Below are 25621 nucleotides of genomic sequence, written 5' to 3' on the forward strand. Positions count from 1 at the left end.
AACAGGTCCATGTTGTAATCCCATGAATGGATGCTTCACAAGGATGTGTCCCTGGACATTGTCCACTAGTGGGGTACACCACAAATAGATCTGTTTGCCTCCCCTCTGAACAGATTGCTACCACTATTTTGCACCAGGCTACTCATTCCTTCTAGCAAGGGCAACAGACGCCTTTTCAATCTCATGGAAGGATACGTTTCTCTCTGCATTCCCTCTTTCCCATGCCCTCAAAAAGTCCTACTGAAAATCCAGCAGGACAAACCAAAAATCTTGTCGGTGACTTCCTTTTGGCCAAAACAGCATTGTTTCTCCCTCCTTGTGCATTTAGCCAGGGCAATCATCACAAGTTACCTCACAGAATGGACCTTCTCAGACAGGACAAGAGATCCCTAATCCATCCCCACCTCGAATCGCTGAACGTAACTCTGTGCATGATAGAATTTTGATCCCTTACAGACATCTTTACACCGAGGATGTGCTATGTGCTGACAGTCCTGCAGGATGCTAGGAAACCTAATACTAGGAGATCTTACTTGTGTAAATGAAAAATATTTTCCATGTGGTGTCTACAAAGACAGCTGGACCCACTTCAAGGTGAGGTCCCCTTAGTGCTATCCTGTCTGTGTGAACTCTTGCAAGCAGGGTTGGCATATTCCTCTGTTAAGGCCCACCTTGCTGCTATTTCAGCTTGCCTCTTGACCCTCCTGTAGCATCCTGTCTTCCTGCAAAGTTACTCCTCAAGGGAGTACTGCATCTCAGGCCCCCCAGGAGGCCAGTTCCACCTCCATGGGACCTGCACTATGTTTTAGAGAAGCTCACAGTTGCGCCTTTTGAACCAGCATTTAAAGCATTTCTGAAACACTGTACTTGGAAAACTGTACTCCTGGTGGCCCAGACAGCCAGAAGAGTGTCAGAACTCCAACCCCTAGCAATACCTCCCTTTCTCCTCTTCCACAAGGAAAGATTTATCCTGAGGACCAACCTCTCCTTCATGCCCAAGGTGGTCAATAAGCTGTCCTTAAACCAAGGTATTCACCTGCCCACCTTTTTCCCACATTCTCAGAATGACAGTGGGAGAGTCTTGCATTCTCTTGATGTTCACACAGTTTAGATTTTACCTTGACAAAACCAAGTCCATTGGGAAATTAGAGCAATTATTTGTCTGCTTTCACTCCAGAGCTCTGGGAAAAGCGGTGACAAAACAGACCATTTCTGCCTGGATTTCCAGGGCTATATCCTTTTGCTACACCTACCATGGAAAACATCTAAATTCAAAAGTTAAGGCCCACTCCACTAGAGCCATGGCTTCATCTGGAACTTTCTTTAAAGGAACTGGATACTGCTTCCATTCTTGAGGCAGCTACATGGACATCTGTCCATACCTGCACTAAGCACTACAGACTGGATCACGTCTCCAGATGTAGAGTGGGATTTGCTTGGGCAATCCTACATGGTTTTATAGAAAACAGTTCCATGCCACCCCCTCTTCTTCCCTTTGAGCTTTGGCAGTCACCCAAGAGTTTTGAATACTGCAACATGAGAATAGGACATAGAATAATTGCATAAAATCTTACCGTAACCATAGATTTCCTTCTCTTCTATGTTGCAGCATTCATTCCCTCCCTCCGACCCCCTTTTTCAATTAAAACTATCCCTTCTTGGATGACACAGGACGTATACAGCTTATCCTGGGACTGGGGTCTGACTGAGGTGTTCAGTTCTGAGGAAAGCTACTTGCAGATGTCACTTTTATGGCCCACACTCCTTTGGCCACTGTCAGATGTTCCATGTACCTAGCATTGACTAGAAACTTTTATATGCTGGCTGGACGTTCGGGTAGCTAGCAGAGGATAACCCAAGGATTTTGAATACTGCAACATGGAAGAGAAAGACATCTATGGTTATGGTAATATTTTCACAACTATTGTTTCTGTGGGTGGTTTCAGACATAGCGTGGAACTGTTGCATTTGCATAGAAAACTCTGTCATCTAAACATAAATACTTCAGGAAGGCAGAGCAATACTTTGTTTCTTTTAAGCCAGGAAATTGAGGCAAACAAGTGCTGAAACCCACTCTTAATTGCTGTGCAACTATTTTGCCTTCTGTTGTGAACATTATGGGAAACCATTGCAGGGGTCAAGTGAAGTCTCACTTCACTGGGGCTTTGAGCCATTACAGCATCTTTCTTTAATAACGTCTATGGCCAAAGTATTTGTGATGCATTCATTTGGGCATCCACTCACATTTTTCTAAACTTTACAAAATGGAACATTGTTTAAAGAGTAAAGCAGTTTTTATTAGTGCACTCTTGCATATCATGCTAGCTCACACACCCTGGATCTACTGTCAGGACCTTTACTGCTTTGGCATTTATCTGATATTTGATTAATTATGTTGCAACAGCAATCTGCATGATGAGCACAGTATAGATCTGATGAATTCCCTATAACAATAGATGTTTGAGTGCAGGGATTCTTGCTACAGTAGAGGTTTCCTGCCACTATCTGTGTGAACTCTTGCAAGCAGGGTTGGCATATTCCTCTAAGACCCACCTTGCTGCTATTTCGGCTTGCCTCTTGACACTCCTGTAACATTCCATCTTCCTGCAAAATTATTCCCCTTGAAACTGTTTTCTTCCCTATGTATATTTACTGTCTCTCCATCCTTGCTCCCTTGGTTAATGGCAGGGTTAAATTTCTGTTAGCATACCTGTTCCAGTTCCAGAACCACCTGCAGGCCAAAACTTACTAGCACACTTGTTGGGGTACTTCCTTTAATGTCTTATTCACAGAATAAAGTAGTAAGGATGTTGCAGTCAGCTTTACCATTTGTACATGATGTCCTTCTAACAGGTTCAGTTTAAGGAAGGAATCGGCCAGCATTATGGAGTTTCAAAGATCTGGACATCTACCTGAATGGGTGGACATCTGTTTACAGTTAATTTTCATCTGTGATGAACCAGAACCATACTACAGGAGTGCTCCATATAGTAATGACGGTTCTGACTTCCTGCCTGCAGAACTTTGTCTGACCCAGCTAACAGCACTTTGTTCCTTCCTCTTCCAGGTCCTAAGGACTCCTTGTCACCTTGACATCTAGTCATGAGTGATACTAGAGGGACATCAACCAGTATGGTTTTAAGTTCTTTCTTGCCCCACGTCTCACAGCCTTGTACTTGCTGCTGCTGTTGTGTCTACAGTATAGTGGTTTAGACTGCTTCCAGAGTAATTACCCCATTCGGGAAATTTTTCTTATTAGTTGTATTTTGCTTATTGTATGCTGGACAGTATTAGTGGTAATTGAGTTGAGTTCTTGAGTGTCTGTCTATGACCTTAATCCTCCAAGATGGTCTCAATTTCCAACTGTAGGGCTAAACAGTCTGCCTAAAATGCCAGCTTAATTCAGCCTGGGATTTGCAGGTTCTTCTTCCGAGGAGAAATACAGAAGGTTGTACAGTGTACCCAGTCAAACTTCCAGTCCTTGAGTCCCATACTGAATCACTGGAGGTCACACCTCCTCTCAACAAGGTATTTACTGTTTTCTTGGGGGACTGCTAGATACAGGCCACCTTTTGATCTTTCTCCATTCAGGCAAGGTACTGATTTTCTTCATTTCACTGTTGCAGTAATTACATTTGAGTTATCTGCTTGCAGGTAGCCCTCAGTCGGCCTGATTAACAAAGTCCTGCCTTGGTTGCTGTCCCTTCTTTCATGAAGTCAGGTCATCAGGGGTATAAAACATGCAGCTGACACCATTACATCAGTCTTTCTTGCTGTGTGGTGCCCGAAGCAGAAGCAGTTCGCAAGTCCCGGTTGGCTGACTCCTGAAATTTTTGTTTGAGTTTCAGAACCGAAGTCTTCAACTGAAAGCCAAGTACCTCGTTGGGGAAACTTTTTCTTGCTCTTATCCGATGTCAGTAAAAGTAAATAGTTGCATTACTTGTGGAAAGCAAATACCTCAAAGATTTTAATTCGTACTGTATTCTTTGCCTAGAGCGTCTTCTGTGTGAAGACATGCGTGAATGGGCGTACCTTCGTTGAAGGTTGTGCGTCAGGGCTGGCAGCTCAGCACATAAAAATCTACTGCCAATCATTAGCGGACCGGAGATCCGCTGTGGCGACCCCTAACCGAGAAAAGCCGAAAGACACAACAACAACAACTGTATTCCTTGCCTAGGCGTAGACCACGACGTACCTCGCTGTTAATTTTGTGCCTTATTCAAACCACGAACTATCTGTCGTCGGGATATTTACGCTTCTAAATGTTTTGGTGTTCTGTTCAATTGTCCTGTTATGTGTTCAGTCAGCTATCCGACTACCGACATTCCGAAAAAATGCCAAGATAGACAGAGACAGGCTGCCTAGGTCAAAAGTTGCCGACGACGCTTCTAAGCCAGTCGCCAGTTCGCCAGTACTCAGTGAGGCACTTTTGCAGCCCCTGATACCTGCTACTTCTGATTCGCAGGCCTCTACTGAGACCCATTCGGAGTCCAGTATGCCGCGAGATGCTTCAACTGTGGAACCTGTGGATGTCTCTACCTTGGATGGGTTCGGAGCCATTTTGCAGGCACCGGCTTCTGAAGGTGTATTCAGGCCTACTGACTTGCATATTAAACAGACACCATCTTCTTCATCAAGGCCTAAATCTCAAACCATGCCTAGAAAACTGACGCCCAGACCGCATGGTCAGGCCTCTATGCCTAAAAAACAGATAAGAATGGCTGAAGACCTTATTACTTTAATCAGGGGAAGCAAGCCTTCCCCCTCTAAGAGACCTAGGACTGAGTTTGCTTATGATACTTCTGACCAGGATTCTGAATTTTCTGTTTCCTCTGATGACCAGGATTTACCCTTGTTTACCTATGAGGATTCTAATGCTGAGGACTCCATTCGCTCTGCCCCCCCCCCCCCCCCCCAGAGGATTTATCTTTTGGTGAAACCCTGCATACTCTCAGGGAGCATTTCCATTGGGAAAGTCAGGATTTCTCTGATTCTAAAGAGGCTTAGGGATTTCTTACTCTTGCCCCTGCACAGGCCTTTAGCCATACCTCCTGTATTGGACATTGTTGATGATGCATTTGCAGAATCTAGCTTGGCCCCCGACTCTTTACCTCCTGCTCCCAGGAAACCTGGTAGATATTACAGGGTTCCTGACTCTCACAAGTTCCTTTTCAAAAATCCTACTGCGGATCCTGAGACCATTTCACAGGGGCCTAAGGGCATTAAAGCTACTTTTGCCAAAAATCTTACCCCCTCTGATAGAGACTCCAGGGTGCTGGATAGATGGGGTAAGAAGGTATACAGTTATGCAACTTTGGCAGTTAGGGCCTTAAACTGCCAGTTTCATATGTTGAAGTATCAGCAGCATATTATTGGATTGCTTAAACAGAAAACGATGTTTCCTGATTGTGCTGAAAATAAGGATTTACAGGATTTATTGCATTCAGCTGAACATATTGGAAAACACACTTTGCAATGTGGTTTTGACTCTCTAGAGGCATCTTGCAGGGCTGCGGTAACTGGGTCTGTACTTAGAAGGCATGCTTGGCTTAAGGAGCAATCCCTACCAGATCATGTTAAAGCAAAATTACTGGATGCTCCCCTAAACCAGGACCGCCTATTTGTCAACAAGGCAGAAGAAATTCTTAAAAAGATGGAAGAAAAAGCTAAATCTATGCAAACTGTTAAACATGTTTTACAGGTACAACCTCCAAGATTTAGTAGGCATTGGCCTTCCAAGAATTGGTCCTTTCCTGCCTCTTCCAGACCTTCCCAGTCCAAACCCAGATCCAGCAGAGCTCCCAGGCTGCAGTCCCAGGGTACGCACAGGACTAAGCAGTGGAGGGCCTCCACTTCCAAATGTGGGAGTAATAAGACTCCCCCCTATGGTAAGCTGTCTCAATGACTTCCTTTTACAATTTCCAAGCACTTATCAACTGACTGCCCCTTTGGGGGGAAAGATTGCTCTTCATGCAAAGAACTGGGAACTCATTACCCAGGACAAATGGGTTTTAAATATAGTGTCCCAGGGATACAGATTTCACTTCCACACGTTGCCAACACCAAGCGGGTGGCCGGACCTACCCCCAAGTCAGTGGGCAGAGGCACAAAAACAAGTACTTTCTCTCTTAAGCATGGGGGCTATTCAGTTGGTACCAGAAAAGGAAATGGGGCAAGGTTTCTACTCAAGACTTTTCCTGGTACCCAGAAAAGACAATTCATGGCGTCCTATCTGGACCTGTCTACTCTAAACACCTTTGTGGAGATTCCAAAATTCAAGATGCTGACTCTTCAGTTGCTTCCTATGCTAGGCAAAGATGCCTGGTTGGCAACACTAGTTTTAAAAGAAGCATACCTGCACATCCCAATCAGGGAATCTTTTAATATATTTTTATAATATATGTTTTGTAAAAAATTGGTGGTCATTCCATATTAAATGTAACACAATTTCAATAATTCTAGTGATGGCAGTTTGAAGAATTTGTTTTTAGCCTATACATTTAAATGTGATATTTAGTCCATGAAGTACTTTTAAAGTAAACACTCAAAGAAATGTTTTTTATTTGATTATTTTGGGTAGTTTTGTGTATGCTATCGGTGACCCTTTATGTTTATAACATTCATTGAGCTTTGTTCTATAAAAGAAAGGAGAGGTGGGGTTTTATCTGTCAGGTGACATATGGATATCCGTTGATGTTTGTAACCATGTGACAGGAAAGTGAGGAATTTAAACCCCAGAGTTTTTAAAATGATTTTTATCTGAAGAAGTTATTTTTTTTAAAAACAACGTAAAGCATTGTTGGAGCTTAATAAAACTGTTTCTTTTGAACTCGTTTGGATAGTGGTTGTATTTTGGGCAGTTGGTTTGTACAGCTTCTGTGTTTTTGGAGATTTTGAAGTGTCTTTACAATTTACAAGTTTGTCTTTTCATATACTCTCTCCACAGCACCACAAAGATCCCAGGCCTCAGGATGCTCAACAAGGGACCCACCCTTTTTGATACTTTCTCAGACTACCCCACTGAGGAGGCCCCTCAGAAGAGGATTTGCAAGAGGAAGCACCTTGACTCCCCAGAAGAGTCTATCACATCTGATACTGACCTCGATGATACCAAAGGGTCCCCACAGCCACTTCCTGAAGATGTCTCTTTTGGGGAGATCTTGAAAGTTTTAAAACAGAGAGATGACTGGCAGTCCACATCCCCTTCAGCTGAGGCGTCAGTATGCGTGAAGGCTTTCGGGTTTCGTCCCTCAACTTCTTTGGTGACTCTTCCTTCCAATGATCTTATTGATTTAGTCTCTCGGAAGGCTTGGGAGACCCCAGATTCCAGAGAGACAACTCCTAAAAGGCCAAATAAGTACATTACTGCCCCAAGGACAAGCTCTTCTTAACTAAAGGTGTAGCAGTTGATGCCATGGTCGTGACGATGGCCACTAGAAAGTAACTATCTGAGACCAGTTCCTCTGTCCATCTTTGGAATAAAGATTCCAGGACCATGGATAGTTATGGGAAGTGTCTTTTAGTCAGCAACCTTTGCATTACGGTCACTGAACGGCTTGATCCACTTTACCAGATTACAGAGGGATCATTTGAAGGAACTTTCAGACTCCTTCCAAGGAGCTGTAGCTGATGTGGCAGCAGATAGTCACCGCTCAGCTCTCCACCCTCAATTCAGTTGTAAACTCTTCCATGGGACTCGTATCTTATGCAGCAGTTGGAACGAGTAGGGGTGCGGGTTCAGGTATTTCTCTTAGGAGGCGGGCCTGGATGCACCTTTGCGATTTTGCGGAGCCCTTCAAGTCTTCCTTCATTGACGTCTTTTTTGATGGCTCTTCTGTTTTTGGGCCTAAAGTAAAAGAAACACCAAGTGTGAACAGGAAGGCAAGATGTCTGCTATTGGAGTACGTTTTTCCACACCTAAAAGACCCTTTTCCAGAGGTTAGAGCGTTAGTGGGAAGATGTGGGTGAAAGTTCCCCTAAAGATGGGGGGGGGCAATAAAGGAAGATGCCGCTGTAGTATCAGGGGAGGCCTTCAGAATCAGGGCTCCAGAAAATCTTTCTTTGGTAGACCCTTTCAGCTCTCCTGAAGGGGTGCCCAATTGCTCGCCTTGGGACGCAGTCGGGGGCAATTGTCTCTGCACCGTGAAACCTGGCAAAAGATAAGTTACAAATGGGTGTAGGACATAATGTACAGGGGATATATTATTCCCTTCTCCTTCCCCACTCCCACAAACAAATCAGTTCCAGACGTTCCACCCAGTCAGAAGGAACAAGCAACCTTAGAAATTCAAAAGTTGCTAAGAAAGAATCATCCAAGAAGTCCTCGCAGACCAGAGAGGATTTGGAACTTACTGATTGTTCTTTTTAGTTCCAAAGAAAACAGGGGACTGGAGACCCACCTTAGATCTCAGCAATCTGAACAAATCTGTTAAAGACCAAGTTTTGGATGGTGACAATGCAGTTGATACTTCCAGTTTTGGAAAAAGACAGCTGGATGTGGTCTATAGACCTTCAAGATGCGTACTACCATATATGAATGGAAAGGCAATCCAGAAGGCACTTGCGCTTCCGGCTAGGCGCCAGCCACTTCCAGTTTCGAGCTTTGCCCTTTGGTCTCACTACAGCCCCTAGAGTATTCACCAAGTGCATGGCAGTAGTGGCGGCTCGTCTGAGAAGCCTGGGATTCCGGGTGTTTCCATATCTGGACAACTGGCTCATAACCACCCCGACCAGGCATCTCCTGATACAAGCCAGGGACTATACTCTACAACTCTGTTCCCCTCTAGGTATTACCATAAATTATGAAAAATCTGCTTTAGAGCCATGTCAGAGCTTGGTCTTCTTAGGAGCAATGATGAAAACGACTACAATGAAAGCAAAACTTTGCACAAGACAGAGTAGACCATCTTCACTATTATGTAAAATTGTTGAGCAGAAAAAAACGAGCTTCTGCCAAGCTAGTTCTCCAAGTTCTGGGAAAATGACTGCTTTAATTGTTCTCATTTCCCTAATTCATCTCCATATGAGAATACATCAATGGTTACTTTCGACACAATTGTCAATTTTAGAACTTCCTATGACACACAAGATCAGAATAACCAATTCATGCAAAAAGAATTTCCAGTGGTGAATTTACTCTTCTTTGGTATCTCAAGGCCGTCACTTTATTCCCCCTCAACTCCAAGCCATGGTGACCACGGACGCTTCCCAGATAGGGTGGGGGGCATTATCTCGGAAAGACAGTTAAAGGCATCTGGCAACAACACAATGCTTATTTGCATATAAATGTACTGGAGTTGAGGGTGGCACTTTTTACATTGCAAGCATTTCAAGACTCCCTCTTTGTAGGAATGACAGCAGTCCAATCAGACAACATGTCTGTGGTCTGGTACATAAACGGGGGGGGGGGCAGATCTTACCCCCTTTGTCAAGAAACCCTGAGGGCCTGGCAATGGGCAATACCTTCCAACTTCTTTCTTACTGAAATTCACATTTCGGGACAATCCAACGTAATTGCAGACAAATTGAGCAGAGACATATGCCCTCACAAGTGGGGTCTCAGTCAGAGAGTTGCAGAAGAGATCTTCCAAAAATGGGCCCAGCCTTGCTGTGATCTCTTTGCATTGCCCACCAATGCCAAATGCAGCAACTATTTTGCCCTGATCCCACCTGCAGGGAGTCACCAAGGGATCCACTCGTGGCCCTTGGGACTTCTTTATGCCTTTCCGCCAATTCCTAAATTTTTGCAGAAAGCAAGTTTGTTTGAGAAGACAATAATCCTAATTGCTCCCTATTGGCCTTGACAAATTTGGTTCCCCTTCCTTCAGCCTCATGTGCGCGATGAACCATGTATTCTGGACCCTGCTCCGGACCTTCTGACTCACCTGTCAGGGATGGTTCATCCCAATTTGGACAGTCTCAAACTAACAGCTTGGCTGCTCCAGTTCCACTAATTGCCAGGTTTCCTCTCCTTTCGTCTCTTGTAAAACATTTTATCTTCCCATAAATTTTCTACATGTAAGTTGTACAAAGGTAAATGGAAAAGATTTGTTTCTTGGGCCAGCAATAATCAAATAGATCCCTTTACTGCGTCTATACATTCTATTCTATAATTTTTGGCAAAACCTTTCAATGAGGGTGCAGCTGCAGCCACTATTAGAGTTCAGTTGGCAGCAATTTCAAATTTTCATATAGGAGAAAATGGTTCTGGAATCATGTCAAACAGATTTTGTAAGACATTCTTGAAAGGAACTACAGTGATGAGACCTCCATACAAAAACTCATCGCCACCTTGGGATCTGACACTTGTCAAACATTATCTGTCCTCCCTTCAAACCATCTGCTACCTTCCTTCCTGTTTGGTTAAATAGCTAACAAATGATGCACTATAAACACAAAATATTTCAGACTTGCATGACAGCACCCCCATGCTTTTTTTAAGTGGTAATTTAAGAAAATTACGGTATTGCATACTTCATGTAATCTGATATAGTGTTGATTAATTGTGACAGACATCTGCTTCTTATGTAAAAACATGCAGTTAATGCAGTTAATTTATGCTCTTAGTTTTTGCAGCTGTTACTGTGCTTCTGCCTGTACTTTGCCACATATTGGTAGGGCTCTTCAGAAAAGTGAGATTATAGTTTGACATTTTTGCTAGGTTAAGAGTGGGCTGGGCAAGGCAGCTCTGACATCACAATGTGGGAGGTCCATTGACTCTACTATACAGCATGCAAATCAGGTGGGGATTACATCACTTTGGGGGAGGAAACATCCCGGTAGTTAGAGCAAGAGCTCTGGCAGATGTGACGTTGTCATATCAGAGCCAGCTAGAGGTTTTTTAACTTGTTTTTCAAAGTGAAAGTAAAACAGTACGGAAAGGTAGGAAGCCTGACAGGGAAAACAGTTGAGTGGATTCGTTTTTAAAGCTGCAAGCATTATTTTTTGAGGCTGTATCAACGAATGGACTAAGAGACAGCAGGCTGAGCAATCTGATTTAATATCCCTTTGTTGTCCTTTAACTAGTTCCTTTAGCCACCCCCTAGTTCCATGAACATCTGGTCATCCCCTATTTTCTACCCCATTCCGTGTTGTCTTTTTCATCATGACACACACTGGCAATAAATACCAGTTTGGGAAGCAGATAGTACACTTTGAAAGGCTACCCGTTTGTTTAATCTGCTCACATCCTGACATGGCACTGTGTATTGTGCTCACAGCTTCTTGTTTAACAGAATATCTGCAGGAATACCTTCTGATGAATACATACCATGCAGACATGCTTGCAGTTACTGATGCAGCTTCTGACAAGGGCAGAAAAGCCAAGGTATCTTCCTGGAATTCTTGCATTGCTATTCCTGTAGATTCTGACATGCATATGAATGTATGTAAGGAGAAATCAAAGCAGAAACAAAAAGGAGGTTAATAAGACCATCAGGCATTCCTCCTAAGCATCTCTAGAGCCTGCGCTAGAAGGATCTGCTACTATAGGCCTAGCCTTGCATAGGCCAGCATCAGCCCTGATTGTTGGCACCCGTCAGAGCCTTTGGACATTCTATCCACTCCACATTTATGCAAGGACTTCTTAAACATGCTGTTGTTCCTTTATAGGTTTTTGTTTCTTTTCGGGTGTGGATATGTGCCAGTGTCACTTACTCCAGCCGTCTGGGTTGGAACATCTAATTTTAGAGCAACGGTGACTGCAGATTCTGTTTTGCAAATGAAAATGCTTGCCACACTTTAACCTCACTCATTCTTGGGGTCACTGTACCATCTGCATCTGTTTTTTTCCCTTTTCTTTGGCTTTTCTTTGGCTTCAGTGCGTCTATAATTTCCTTTCAGCAGACCTTAACTCTCAGAAGGTTGCTAATGTCAGACTATTTTTTGAAGTTGCCTCAGGTTTTCTGGTTGACGTTGAGTAATAATATAATCATGTATGTTTGTTAATGTTATCCTCCACTTTGAGTGTTAACTGGTCAAGGTTTCAACTTGTTCATTTAAATTTGCTGATCTCAAACTAGTTACTTTGTTTTACTTAGAAAATCACTGTCTGTATGGTATCTGTGTGCATGTTATAGTGATTCACTGTGTATTTTTTTCCCTTTTTTCTCTCTCTGGTTTTACAACCATAGAATTAGTTATTTAAGTTTGGAGGTTGTGGAAGGTAAAGCCCCATACACAAGGGGTGCAGGGGGGAGCATGTTTTCTAAAGATGCTTGGCTGAGCTGAAGCTTTGACTTTAAATCCAGTTAAAGCATTAGCTATTTGTAACTTGAGAAGGTGGTTAGTGATTGTTTCATCGTTAGCTTGTCCCTGCACAGGTTCCAGTGATGTTGGTCCTGCAGTCACAGAGCTACTGTGTGCATTTGCTTCGCCAGTACAAGTCCCATGTGTGTATGGTTTTACATGTTTCCTTACTGCAGAAGTGGTTGTAAGAGGAAATGGTTGAAGACATCCTCTTTCAAGTCCCACATCCAGGCTCATAAATACTTTACCCTGGAGATTGTTTGAGTTTTATTTTCCTCCAAGTAAGAAAAATGAGTTTTATAAAATACTCACCATAATACTAGTCATAGAGATCAATTTATGTATTATTTTTAAAAAGTCTTTTATGTTTTGGTGTTAGCATACCTTTAACCGTGCTGGTATTCAGCAGGTTTCTGCTGAGCATTAGATGGTTTGCTGGCTGTGCAGCCATACATTGGAATGTACATTGCATCCTACAGCCATTACTAAAAATCACCAGTCTCTGTGCTTTGAAGCCTTAGGAGAGAACCATAAATTCTGTAGTTGACAAAAATAACACTTGAATCCCTATAGCCTGGTCTTTTAAATAGCAGCCCACTTATCAGCTGTCACTGCCTGTCTCAACAGTTGTCATCTTACTTAGGTGGTAGTCATACCAGGCTTCAGCAGTGTGTCTTCCTATGAGTACTTCATAGAGACAGCAAGATTACATTGAAGTTTAGCCAGAGCCCTTATTTTAATGCAGTAATCTTACAGTCGTGTAACAGTTTGGATTGTCTGCAAAGTCATCAAGCACAAATATCCCACACATGTATCATTCTGTGATGAGACTACAGTCAAACTAGAGGATGGGAAAAGATAGTTAATGCAAGGATGGTATAGCTGGATTCATGTATCTGCTTTTACTGTATGTGACACAACTGTATGGTTTAGTATCGGTTTACACCTTCACTGTAGCCTTTATATATCAGATAAAGTACCAAGCTATACATTCATACATTGCCTGCAGACATAGTTCACAATGTTGCCAGTGTATGCATATGTATTCTCAAAAACTAATATTTTAGCTTTAGTTTGCCATATTAGTTGGACATTTTTAATGTTGGCAAGTACCTCTCTTATTTTATATAATCTTTTTTTAAAATTATTCTTTTTTTGCATGCAGATAACACCATACCTCTTAACTGTACAGATTTTCGCAGAATGTCCAGATTTTTGCCTCATTTTTGGTCAGTTTTTCATAAAAATCTGGGTTTCTGGCAACTCCTTGGCAAATCGTTGACTGAATTAAAAAATAATGACAGACATTTGAGTTTCAGACGTCATATCCTTCAGAAAATTCATGCTAATGCAAATCCTGCTATTCTATTAACTTTTTAAATTTGTAAGAGCAATATTTAAAAATCATCCCTATTTTTGATCCTTTGTCCCCCCATTATTTGTGGCTTTGTCCAGATTTCTTGCTCTGAGGTTGAGAGGTATGGCTAAGACTGCTGCAATTTGACATTTAAACATAACATTGCAGGTAGTCCAACAGTTACTTGGCTTCATTTTCCATTACTGAGATGCCAGTGCAGCATGGGGTGGGGTTGTAGAACTCATTAGTGTGGGTGCGATCCTTCAGATGAAATGCTAAGCCAAAGTTTCATCTGCCTAACTTGTGGCTCAGTAAAAGAACTCATGACTCCTATCAAAGAGAGTAGGGCATTTTCCTTGATGTCCTAGCCAAATTTCCCTTAATCAGTTTTAATACTACCTTCAATCTCCTTTGAAACGAGGCTGCTAACCTAGTAGAACTAACCTTGTGAAGAAAATGTAAATAAAGCTGTGTATTCATAGGTAGGTAATAGGCTATCTTCCTTAGGGCATTTATAAGCCTACAACAAAACCAAAGAAGTCGCTCGGAAGTAGCCAAATGAGGGTTCAAGACTGAAGAGAGTAGTTAAATGAGGGTTCAAGACCAAAGAGAGTAGCCAAATAAGGGTTCAACATTTATAAGCCTAGCCAGAATGTGTTGGCTTTCGCCTCCCTTTTAGACTAGATTCCTGTGGCTCTGTCCAGCAGGGCCATAGAAGTGATCCCAGGAGCAAATTTACGGTTTCCCATCCACTCATCAAGATTTCTCTTGAAGAGGGGCAGCGAGGGGCTCTGCCTAATATGGACTGGGATTCTATTCCAGAGCGCGGGAAGCCTTTAGGATATGAATCTATCCCTCTAGCATGTCCTATTTATTGTTGTGCTAAGGTTTAAATCCCTGGAGCGTGTAGCTCTAATGAATCTGGTTTTCTTGAGGTGGAGCATGTCCAACAATTCCCAGTTAGACATGGCCTTGTATGTCAGGCAGAGATCACCTCTGAGTAGGCGGTAAGCAACTGAGTAGAGCTGGAGTTTCTTTAGTCGAGCTACATAGGGCATTTGTTTGAGGCCCACGATCCTCTTGGTGAGGTATTTTTGAGGTCTCTCCAGCTGTTGGGTAAGGTACATCCCAAATGGGACATTGTACTCAATTATGGGCCTGATGAGCAATGAGTAGAGGGGCACAATGACCTCTCTTGATCTAGATGTGAACCCTTTCGTGATTAGGTGGGCTATATAGAAGGTTTTTCGAACCACTTTGGCAATGTGATTGTCATAGGATAGGTTACTATCTACTTGGGTCCCCAGATCGCTGATTACTACTTCCATAATTAGTGGATTACTTCCTATATGGTAGTTTGTGGGCACTTTGTTTTTCCCAAAGGGGATGACTATGCATTTTTTTGCATTTAGCTTGAGGCCATGGTTCTGACACCAGGTATCAGTCTCCGTAAGGCCCTTCTGGAGGATGCTTGTGTCAGCCGGAGAGTCGATTATGGCTCCCAGTTTGCAATCATCTGCGAACTTGGTCAGCCACAGTCCTCTCGTGTTTGTCTGTACCTCAGAGAAGTATATACCGAACAAGAGGGGTCCCAGGACTGATCCCTGTGGAACGCCACTTGTAACTGGTTTAGAGTCGGACATGGCACCCGCAACACTGACCATGTGAGTTCTATCCTTGAGCCAGTTTGCAACCCATCTTGTGAGATATGGGTTGATATTTAAGTTGGTAAGCTTATTTATGATACCAGAGTGGGGTATTGTGTCGAAGGCCTTTGCGAGGTCTAGGTAGGCTGTGTGGATTACCTTTCCCTCATCTAAGGCTTTGGTAACTGTTTCGAAGAAGTCAGCTAGGTTTAAGAGGCAAGATCTGCCCTTAACAAAGCCGAATTGGGTGGGGTCCAGTGTTTGGAGGTTCCAATGTCTTTGTTTATGAGATCCATGATGATGCGCTCCATAGCCTTGCAGACCAGGCTAGTCAGGCTTATAGGGAGATAGTTCCCGGGATCCGTTGTGGCGCCACCTTTGTGGAGCGGGATCACTGTTGCTGTACGCCATTCTTTGGGTACATAACCTGTGGTAAGGCTGAGTTTGAATAGTGACTTCATGTGAGGGTTTAGTTCGTTTTGGAGCTTGTGTAAGACTCAGTCCGGGATACCATGTGGTCCCATTGATGCTGTGTTTTTTTACTTTGGAGAGGGCTGCTTTCACCTGTGTGTCTGTGATGTCTGGGGGACTGCATTCTTCTGGGATAGACACAGGCCCTTTTGGGGGGAAGGGGCGGTGAAGTTTGCACTAAACCTGTCCGCTAGGATGTTGGCAATGTCTGTGGGTTCAGTGTATTTTGTGCTATTTTGCACCAGCTCAGAGCAGATCTGAGAGCTGCCACCCAGATTTTTGACGTAGCTAAAGAACGCCTTGTGATTATCTTTAGAGTCTTTGGCGATTTTTCTTTCGAAGCTGGCCTTTGATGATTCTATGAGGGATCAAAGTTTTTTGCTAGTACTGATCAAGGATGCCTTCACTTTTTGGGATTTTGCCTTGTCATGTAATAGTTTCCTCCTTCTGTTGTATAGCTCATTTATGGCCGGGGTCCACCAGACTGATCTCCTGTTCTTGGAGTAGTGAGTGTTGGTTTTACTTGGGATGGCACAATTCATGCATTCCTGTAGGTGCTCATAGAGTGCATTTGTAAAGGATTCTGCGGTTTGGGTAGCATTTTCCGTTAGCCCGGGGGCTTTGAAACTTTCCACCTCGGTCTTGAGAAGTGTGAAGTTTGCTTTTCAGAAATTTTTCACAGTGGTTTCCTTGGCTGGGGGTGGGGTTGGGATGTGGATGTCCATTGTGATAAGTTTATGGTCTGATCTTACCAACGAGGGATTTACTTCTGGTGTGGGACATTGAACCCCCATGTTGGTGATGACCAAGTCCAATATGTTCTCCCCGCTTGTGGGAGTGGTGACTAGTTGTTCCATGGCATTTGAGTTTATAAACTCCAGGAACAGTTGGGCAAAAGAGTTGTGACTGGAGTAGTTTTCCCAGTCAATGTTTGGGTAGTTGAAATCCCCCAATATCGTGGTGTTTGGTGAGACCTTCATATTCTCCAATGTTCTCAGGAATGCCGAGTGGGGATCCTGAGACAAGGTGGGTGATCTGTAGCAGGCTATGAACTGAAAAGCAGTTTTACCTACTGTTAGTTGCACATGGATGGTCTCCGCTGCCTCGTGCAGTGCCACTAACCTGGAGGTGTGGGTATCCTTGATAAAAATGGATACTCCTGCCTTTAGTATTCCGGTCTGAGTTCTGGGGCCGAAAGGAATGGTATGAGTTGAATCCTGATAGTGCTGGGGTGCTCTCTGGAGCCTTGAACCAGATTTCTGTTACTGCACAGATATTGATTTTCTCCATACTGAGGAGTGCCTTGAGTGCGTACATCTTGAGGTTTAGACTTCTGGCATTGAGTAGCATTACACTTAGTTTTTTGTTTCTGGTATTGTCTATGGAGGTAGGTTTGTGTTTTGAGCCTTGCCTAAAAAAGGCACTACGAGGGTGGCAAGAGCCTTAGCCAGTATTCGAAAGCCTAAGGGTGACAGGTGCAAGCCATCCCTGGCGAAGCAACGTGGCTTGTCTAGCATGTCATCCCAGGCTAACAGACACTGGATCCCCTTTGAATGACACCAATAGCTTAGCCAATTGTTAAAATTGATCATTTTGTCTTTATACTGCGGCATCATTCTTGGTGAGGGCAATATGCCTACTCAGGGTCAGGTTCATACCTGCCTGGGCTACATGATCAGAGAGCTCCTCTGTCTCTTTTCATGTAGTCCAGGGAGGTACGTCTCGGGTCATTCACACTAGCATGGACAATGACAGAGTCATAGTTGTACTTGCTGTGGAGTGACCTGAGTGCCTGTGTTATGTGACGGATCCTGGCTCCCGACAGGCAGCTTACAGTGACCCTCTCCTTGTTCAGTGGTGAGTGGGACGTCAGTGTGCCTGACAATAGAGTCTCTAATTACTAGTGTATTAGGTGTATTATTTAGCCTTAGGGGCTGCGACTGTGTGGCACACTGACTTCGTGAAGTATGTGATACGTGTAAGTTGTTGTGGGGTAGCTGTTGCTTGGATGTCTGCTTTGGCCGATTTTTATTTAGAGCCTCCGAATATGTTTTTGTGAGTTTGTGTATTGTTTGCTGGTGCGTTTGGTCTATGTGAGACTGGTTGTGTGGTGTGAGTGGGTTCCTTCTTCTCCTGACTGACTGTGCCAGTCTTGGGTTGAGAGAGCTCGGCCTCCAGTTTGGCTGTATAGTTGCATCTCTCACAGATATTTGAGTTTGTTGGAAGAAGGAGAGAGTTGTCTGTGTTCATAAGGCAATTGTAACATTGCCTCAAGATTCCCTGATTCACCAGCTGGACTGGAGAGTATACCAGAAACTGCGCTTTGGACATGCCTGGATAGTTTAAAGAACTGGTTTATTGACTGACCGGAATGGACGAATAGGGAACCTAGTACTTCTGGATAGTATAAGGGGGTGTAGTGCTAAAGTTTGTTAGTGCTTACTGAGAAATTTGAGCAAGTGCTGGGCTGTAGAATGAAGGTTGAGTGCTTACTTTGAGAGTTTGACTAGTTCTAAGGGAAAATTTGAAGAGCAGACTTTGTGGAGCCGGGAATTGTTAAAAACTGCTTAAATGGCGCTGCACAAAATCGGGCTAAAGTGGGTTTTAAGGCAGGGAGTTTGAAAGAAATAGGAAATGCCCAAAACGGCCAGTAAGCTACTAGTTACTGGGCTGAGACCACTCCTCCAGGGACAGATAGGCTGCTCAGAGCTCCCCACTCTCACTGGTGAACAAAGAAGCTTCCTCCTGTCCAAGTAAGGATATGGGCAACACAGGAACTATGACACAGCCTAGAATTCAGCAGTACCTGAAAATTGGACTATTCTAGTTCAGAAAAGGCGGGAAACAAGGATTTTTTTTTCTTTTTTTCACTTATACAGCAGAAACTAGGCACAGGAATACAGTAAATACTTTAGATCGGCTAGCGCACTTGAGTGTGTAGCCTACAACAATTAAACAAGGCAAAAACAACTTTTGAAGTGCAAAACACAAAAAAATGAAGACAAACAAACTTTGCAGAACTCAGATAGTTAGAAAACTCATTTTTTGGTGAGACTAAACAGTCGCTGGTAGGAAAGCAGAAAAAAGAATACTTATCTGTTAAAGTCTCTCTTTCGCTCACTTTTTTACATATATTTTCAGTTTGAATTTATTTCTGCCAGATGATGAGGCTCAAGCTTGACTCTCTTAAGGAAGAGCTAAGGCAGGCTGTTCTAGATACCCCTTCTAGGAGGCAGTCCTTTCTGTGACAGCTTCTCAAGACATTGAGACCTGCACAAGACAAAAACAGCTTTTTACACTGTAGAGGGTATGTCTGACACTTCCTGCCTTCTTTGTCAGCTTCCATTTTTGGAGTAGTTCAGCATCTAGCGAAGCAGACTTCTTAGAGAAAATTGGTCAAGTTCAGCAGTTTTTGCTGGCTCCAGGTTGTCTTACAAAGTCTCTCATAGGAGCCAGCTTTTGCAGTCTTGACACTCCTTGAGGACTACACTTGGGAGATTAGTTCTGAAAGTTTGCCCCATCTTTGAAAGCCATTGCAGGGAGAAATAGTGTAAAGTCTATTTTTCCTGTGGAATGAAGGGGAATTTTATTTCTGCCTGTTCCTCATTTTGAAGAGGATATGGAGTTTTTTTTATTCTCCTCTTTTTTTGATAACAGCAGTTTCACCACAGTACTTTCATATTTCAAATGACGACTTTCCAGGCAGTCCTGCTCCTGAATTCTGAAATACAAAAATATTGTTAGAACGTTTGAGAGTATTAATGGGGTGAAATTTGTACCAAAAGAAGTTTTCATATGCCGTAGTATAAGGGTAATTTATGCCCTTAGGTGTCCGTGTTGGTTATATTACATTGGGGAGACCAAAAGGGAATTCCGCATTAGATTTTTAGAACATATCAGGGATGTAAAACATAAAAGGGAAAATAAGGTTATTGCAACACATTTTAATGCTTTTCATGATGGTGATGTGTCTTTGTTGCAGGGCACTGTTTTAGAAAGTATAAAGTGTTGTAGTGGTGATGAAAATGTTTTAAAACATAAATTGTTATACAAAGAAAGTATTTTTATTTTGAAATACAAAACTATGATCCCAAATGGCCTTAATAGTGAACTAAGTTGGAAGAGTTTATAAGTGGCCTTTGGGAGAATTTTATTAATTTATTGTTTAATTGATTTATAGAGGTGCGTTTTTGATTGATTGTACTACATAAAGTTTGTATTTGTGATTTGTATGTTTGATATTCCTGGAAGGTGGCAACACCTAAGCGCTAGAGAGAATAAAATATCTGTTTCATCTAAGTGGTTTCTTTTTTTTACACAGTCTGTAAAATTTCTAAGTGGTCAGAGTTGTATTTCAGTTTGGAGTTGGAGGAGATTGTGGTTTCGTGATGTTCCTGATTTCTGTTTGAGGTGGATGAGGGGGGATGCTGCTTAGCATTGTGGATGCTTTGTGGTACATTAGTGACTAAAAGCGAAGAAGATCCCTTCCTTTTACAGTGGGTCAGCCCATTTCCAGTACAAAGAGCTGGCTGGCATTGATCTACCTCCTGCACTTAGAGCATTTGCCAAAGTTCTGGTCATGTTGGGAATGGTCTTGCAAGAGCAGGGTCTACTAGTGTATACCTGTATGGATGGAGAGGCTAAGATGACTCTTTCAAGGGACTTGCCTGGTAGAGGTACTAGCTTGCATTTCTGGCACTGGAACTTGCCATGAGGGTGTTAGTGTAAACTAAGAGAAATTTACCTTAATCCTATTGTAGGGAAACAAAAGAATCCTTCCTTCCTTGCAGAGAGAGTGCTGAAAGTTATGGCTTTTATTATTCTGGGTAAGAAAGCCTAGGTATGTCAAGGATTATAGCCATCTGCTTCTTTTGGGCCTCATGCCAGCCACTGTTTTCACTGTTGTTTTCTCCATCGAGGTACTTCAGTGGAAGGTGATGTCGTAGTGTTTGTCGAGTTAACATGACCTCTTGGATCATCTTTTTTTATGTCTGATCCATCTCATTTGGCTTTGGAATGGTGGATGGTTCCCACCAATATCAGTGAAGGTTTTCCTGCTGCTGAGCCTGTTGTAATCTCTGGTAGTTATTGGTAGGTTGGGGTTTCCGTTTGAGTTTCTATTTAATGCAAGACAGGTGGTGCTTCTGAGCAAAGTGGCTACACATAAACCTGCTTGAATTGAGGATCTCACTTGTCCCTTCCAGTCTTTGAGAAGGTAGTTAAAATGTGAGCCACTCATGTTTTTGTCAGACAGCCAAGTTTTAGTGTGGTGTTTTAAACAGGGCCACCACTCATCCCTTCAAAGAAACGCAATACAAATTTGGCAGTGGACTGCAAGAAATTACCATTGAGTATACATCAGAACCATAGCCATTTGTGATCCTGGGGGAGTTGTGAGCTGGTGTGCACATTCATCTGTATTCCCATTCCTGTCCTGGAAGTGAAGGAAGCTTATTTAGTGAAGATCTTTTGGGAGGGCTGTGGATGTTTACCTCTTTTCAGATGAATGTGGCTCAGCTCTGCCATTTTCAAGTGAGTAAGGATAACATTGCCAATGGATGCCTTCCTTTTTAGTCACAGGGAAGATTTCCATGTGCTTTTCTGTCAGTCTGTTTCCTCTAGGAAAACTGAGAAGAGAAAAAAAAACATCCCAGCCACATTGTTGTGCCTGAAAAGGGTGTGATTTCAGGTTCTCTTGTGTGTAGCAGTACAGAAGTTCATCCTAGTACAGTCAGAGGAGTCCACATGGGTTGATAAAAAAAAATGCAGCATCTTTGAGCCGTGATGTTTCAGATCCCCTGATCCTGTTGGGCATCCAGCAGATGTCTGTGAAATTAGTGAGCCAGCCAGAAAGGCTTCCAATTGCCATGCTTCCTCTATTAAATGTAGGAGGTCCTCCATTTGAAAAGAGGAGTATCCCTCTCTTTAATCAAGAAGTTTATGGGTGATTGCCACTTCTCAGACCACTTTTTTGACTTGGGACATTATTTTCTGGTTAGATGAATTTCTGCCATGTTTGTGCATCCTGACCTTGTGAGTTCTGGAATCTGGGCAAGCATAAGTTTGTCAGGAGGGTTTTGCATGTTCACTTTTGAAACCTTTTTCCTCTTAGTGGAGCTTGAACTTTATGATGTACTTATTTTGAACTGGCTAGATCACTGGATCTGGAGTTGACATTTTAAAATATTAGAATATGCTGCTGTTGTCGCCATTACCTCTACCTGCTGATCTCAGAATTACTAGCCCTTATTTGTAGGGAACCATATTTGGTCTATCATAGAGATCAAATGTTTTTTGGATTATCCCAGAAGTAATCATTGAGAGGTCTTTGAACCAGTCCATTCTTCACTTTTTGGGGGGCAGAGAATGCAGGAGAGTCTGAGGGAGAAAGAAACAAGCCTTCATACCCTTAATAAACACTTTCAGTCCAGGTTTTATGTGGGGAAGGTACATGATTTCAGAAAGATGGGCCAATATTTCACCTCCTTGCTCTGAGTAAGGAAGGTCTACTGCAGTTGTATTGTAGCTACACAAACCTAGTCCATTTGGTTTGCTAACACCATCTTCTTCATTTCTTGGCACTTACCCCCCCCCCTTGGCTAGTGCATTTAATTGTCACTCCATCAGGAGTGTAGTTACTTTCAGTATCTGTTTCAGAACTGTGCTCAGTAACTTCATATGATTGTCCATTCATATCTTCATCAAATACCATTGCTTTGACCATGATTCCAAGACTTGGCCTTCCTTTGGTTTCTCATTGCTTCATGACTTAACCTTCTAAGCCCTGGTATTCTCAGCCAGTCTAGCTCCTGTCACTTGGGTCCTGAATGTTCTGCTTGCCAGTCATCTCAGCCATTACCCACTTTCCATGACACCTCGGAATAAGATAGATTTTTTTAAAAGCATCTTCTTCCTTGGGAGCCTGTTAATTTCCACCTGACCACTCCCCCAATGTTTGAACAGTCCCTCTACTTCCTCCTCCTGGATGAATATCTAGATAAATCTGTATGTTTTTATTTGCTTGTTTTTGTTGTTGTTTTAGATGTTTCACTATTTTTGGTAGGAAGGGGTCAGTACTGGAGAACGTGAAATTTGATGCATGAGTTTGCAGTTCTGTGTTCAGCACATGACGTAATGCTCACGAGCAGGATGTGCACACTTTCCTGAGCATGGGGTCAAGAATTATATTGAGTGAGGGTCCTCAGAGCAGGAATTACCAACTTTTACTCACTGTGCTGATGCGAGTTCTCACTCATGTGTTATTACATTTTAACTTTTACATTTCTGCATTTATATTTACCATTTTGAGTGCTTGCAGTAATGATTTTATTTTGTATGTTTTTTTTTCCTCTCGGTGAGCATAAAGAAATTGGAGAATGACATGCTCAAAAACTTGCACATGTTTGCTACCTGACATGAGCATGAGGTTGTCTTGCAAACTAAGAACTGAAAATAGATATTTGGTCTTTACTAGTCTTATTCTGTTTGGAGCATTACTTTTAAAATGTCCATTTGCAGGTTAACTAACAAATGTATTGCAGCACTTGTTGGCATTTTATAACCAGCAGAGATTTATTTGATGTATTTTTGGTCTTTACAGGGATTTTTGAAAAATGAACGTGATAATGCCCTTCTGTCTGCCATTGAAGAATCCAGAAAGAGGGTATGTACATTTGAGTATTAAAATCTGTATGAAGTACAGAAGTAATGCTACTACAATGTAACATGAAAGGGCATTGTGTGTATGGGGGGGGGGGGTTGTGGTTTTCAGAGTGAGGAATAGCTGCATAGTTTAAAACTATGTTTTCACTTGTATTTTAAGTCCATTAATCCAGTATCAGTATGTCACCAGCACTTGTAAGGCTCCTGCCCTTTAAACATCAGGTCAGTGTTGGTATAATACCCTTATCTTAGCACTACTGGCTCTTCATTAAAGACCTTAAAAAGAAAGCTTTGCTAAATGATACTGCAGCGTGACTGAACTCTTTACATTTAGACTTCCATTAATACCACAGCCTGTAGCTGGATCCTTTATAGATTAGGTTCATAGATTAGTACTTGGCTAACTGCCTTTTCGGGCCATTTGAAGCCTAGCCAGTTACCTCATGTGAGAATCAAACCCTGCACCTTGTGTCTTTAAGGTAAACACCTTGACCATTATGTCATCCTCCCATTTGCTGCATGAATAATTTTGGGGCTGTGGTTACACTGAAATTGTGATAGCATATTATTATCAATGCTTTGTAACATTTTGTTTATTGCACCTTAAGCAGGAGAAACTTTGTAAGACTCTTGAAAGCTATTTCTATTGTGCTTAGATCTGAATGTGAGGGTGGGAGTGAATAGCTTATACTGGCTTACCATCCAAAGGGGAAGGGAGGCAATCTCGCACACTGCAGTACCACCACCACCTACTGGAGAGGAAGGTGTTTTGCATACAGCATATGGACCCAGGGTAGGCACTTGACTGTGAGAAACTAAGTGCACCTGGTAGCCTTCTTGGAGTTTGTGCTGGAGTGTGTGCGCCTAACAGTAGAAGGTGGTATTAGACTGTCGCATATCAGCCACCAAAGAAGTGAATGGGGCCAGAGAAAGCTCTCATGCCTGCCTAGATGACTGCTGAATTGTGACTGGCTCTCACCAAGATGATGGGGAATGAGCATGTTTACACTGTTGTCTTGATGATGGGCAGGGATCTGTGATAGAAATGATATACAAAATAATTTTTAATTTGATTATCCTTTAGGTTTGTGGTCAATAAACAAATGTTTTCATTTCTTGATGTGCGCAATCCTTTCCTTTGGATAAATACTTTTCTGTTGCATTGCTTGTGTACTATATTCTTTCTTTTTATAGGAATCTTACTTTGTTTAGATCCATTGTTTTCTTTTACTTATTCATGCTGTTAAATTTTACATTAGGATTTTTTATGATAAAATGTTTCTCAATTCTCAGATGGCATTTCCCAAAATGTGTCTGTGCTGATGTAATAAAAATGCATGTGTATTATATGCAAATTAGAATGTTTCAAAACTGTATTATAACCTCCATCTTTAGCTATACTTTAGTTAGTTCACTCTCATACTCCTTTAGAAAAACCTTAATGAAGTGTGCAAAGGTGCAGATTTTGTCATGTTCAACAAGTTTTGATAATGGTTTGACTCCAGTCCTTCAAATTACCATGAAAAGCCAAGGTACTTACAGCTCTCTAAAGAAAATGGCATTTGACTTCTTAGGTGACGTGACTGTTAAATTTGATGGCAGAAGACACACACTTCCTATAGATCCTTCTGTTGCTGGAGAATCCACTGCTATTTTGGCTGTTTAAGTGAACTCTTAAGTGCAGTCTATGTAAAAAAAAAAAAAAACTGTACAAGCGTAGTAAAGTAACAGCTGGGGAGAGGACTTAGTAGTACAATTCAAGCTTTAAAAAATAGTAGCATACTTTAACTCTGTGCATACATTTTATGCCCGATGAGACATAGAAAGCATTTAATATCACAGAGAACTTTGCTGGCTAGTGTTTTAATGTTTGCTTCTGTGTTTTCTTGTATGATCATTATAAATATTCATATAGATCCTGCAAAATATAAAATTGTTATTTGCTTAAAATCTTGTAGCTTTAATTAGAGGGTTACTTTTAACAGTAGGAAGGTTGTAATTAAGAATTTATTAAATTACATTGTCATCTTGAAGGATGGAATTATTGTTCCAGGAAGTGACAGCTGCATTACAGGCATTCTGTTGTGACAGCTCTTACTATCCCTTGCGTAGGAATTGGATGACAGATCAGTTCCATTTCTTTCCATTTCTAAGGGTCTTTGCATAATGTAATTTGCCTGTTTCAACCTATTAAAGTCAAAGAATTGAGGGTGTAGTGGCAGTCGTGACAGGTATTCAG

General features: G+C 42.2%; 1 protein-coding gene across 4 annotated transcripts in view; it reads left to right on the forward strand.

The window, feature by feature from the left end:
• The window catches only part of NUP93 (nucleoporin 93), a 1122661-nt gene that overhangs the window by 333356 nt on the left and 763684 nt on the right, over positions 1-25621 (forward strand). For all 4 annotated transcript variants that reach the window (XM_044081412.1, XM_044081414.1, XM_044081413.1 and 1 more), the window contains one exon: positions 23321-23383. In XM_044081412.1, coding sequence (XP_043937347.1) covers positions 23321-23383 — 63 coding nt within the window. The remainder of the gene's footprint in view (positions 1-23320; positions 23384-25621) is intronic.

This window comes from Protopterus annectens, chromosome 8.part0 (assembly GCF_019279795.1).
Source record: "Protopterus annectens isolate FY-2018-M chromosome 8.part0, PAN1.0, whole genome shotgun sequence".
NCBI lineage: Eukaryota > Metazoa > Chordata > Ceratodontiformes > Protopteridae > Protopterus > Protopterus annectens.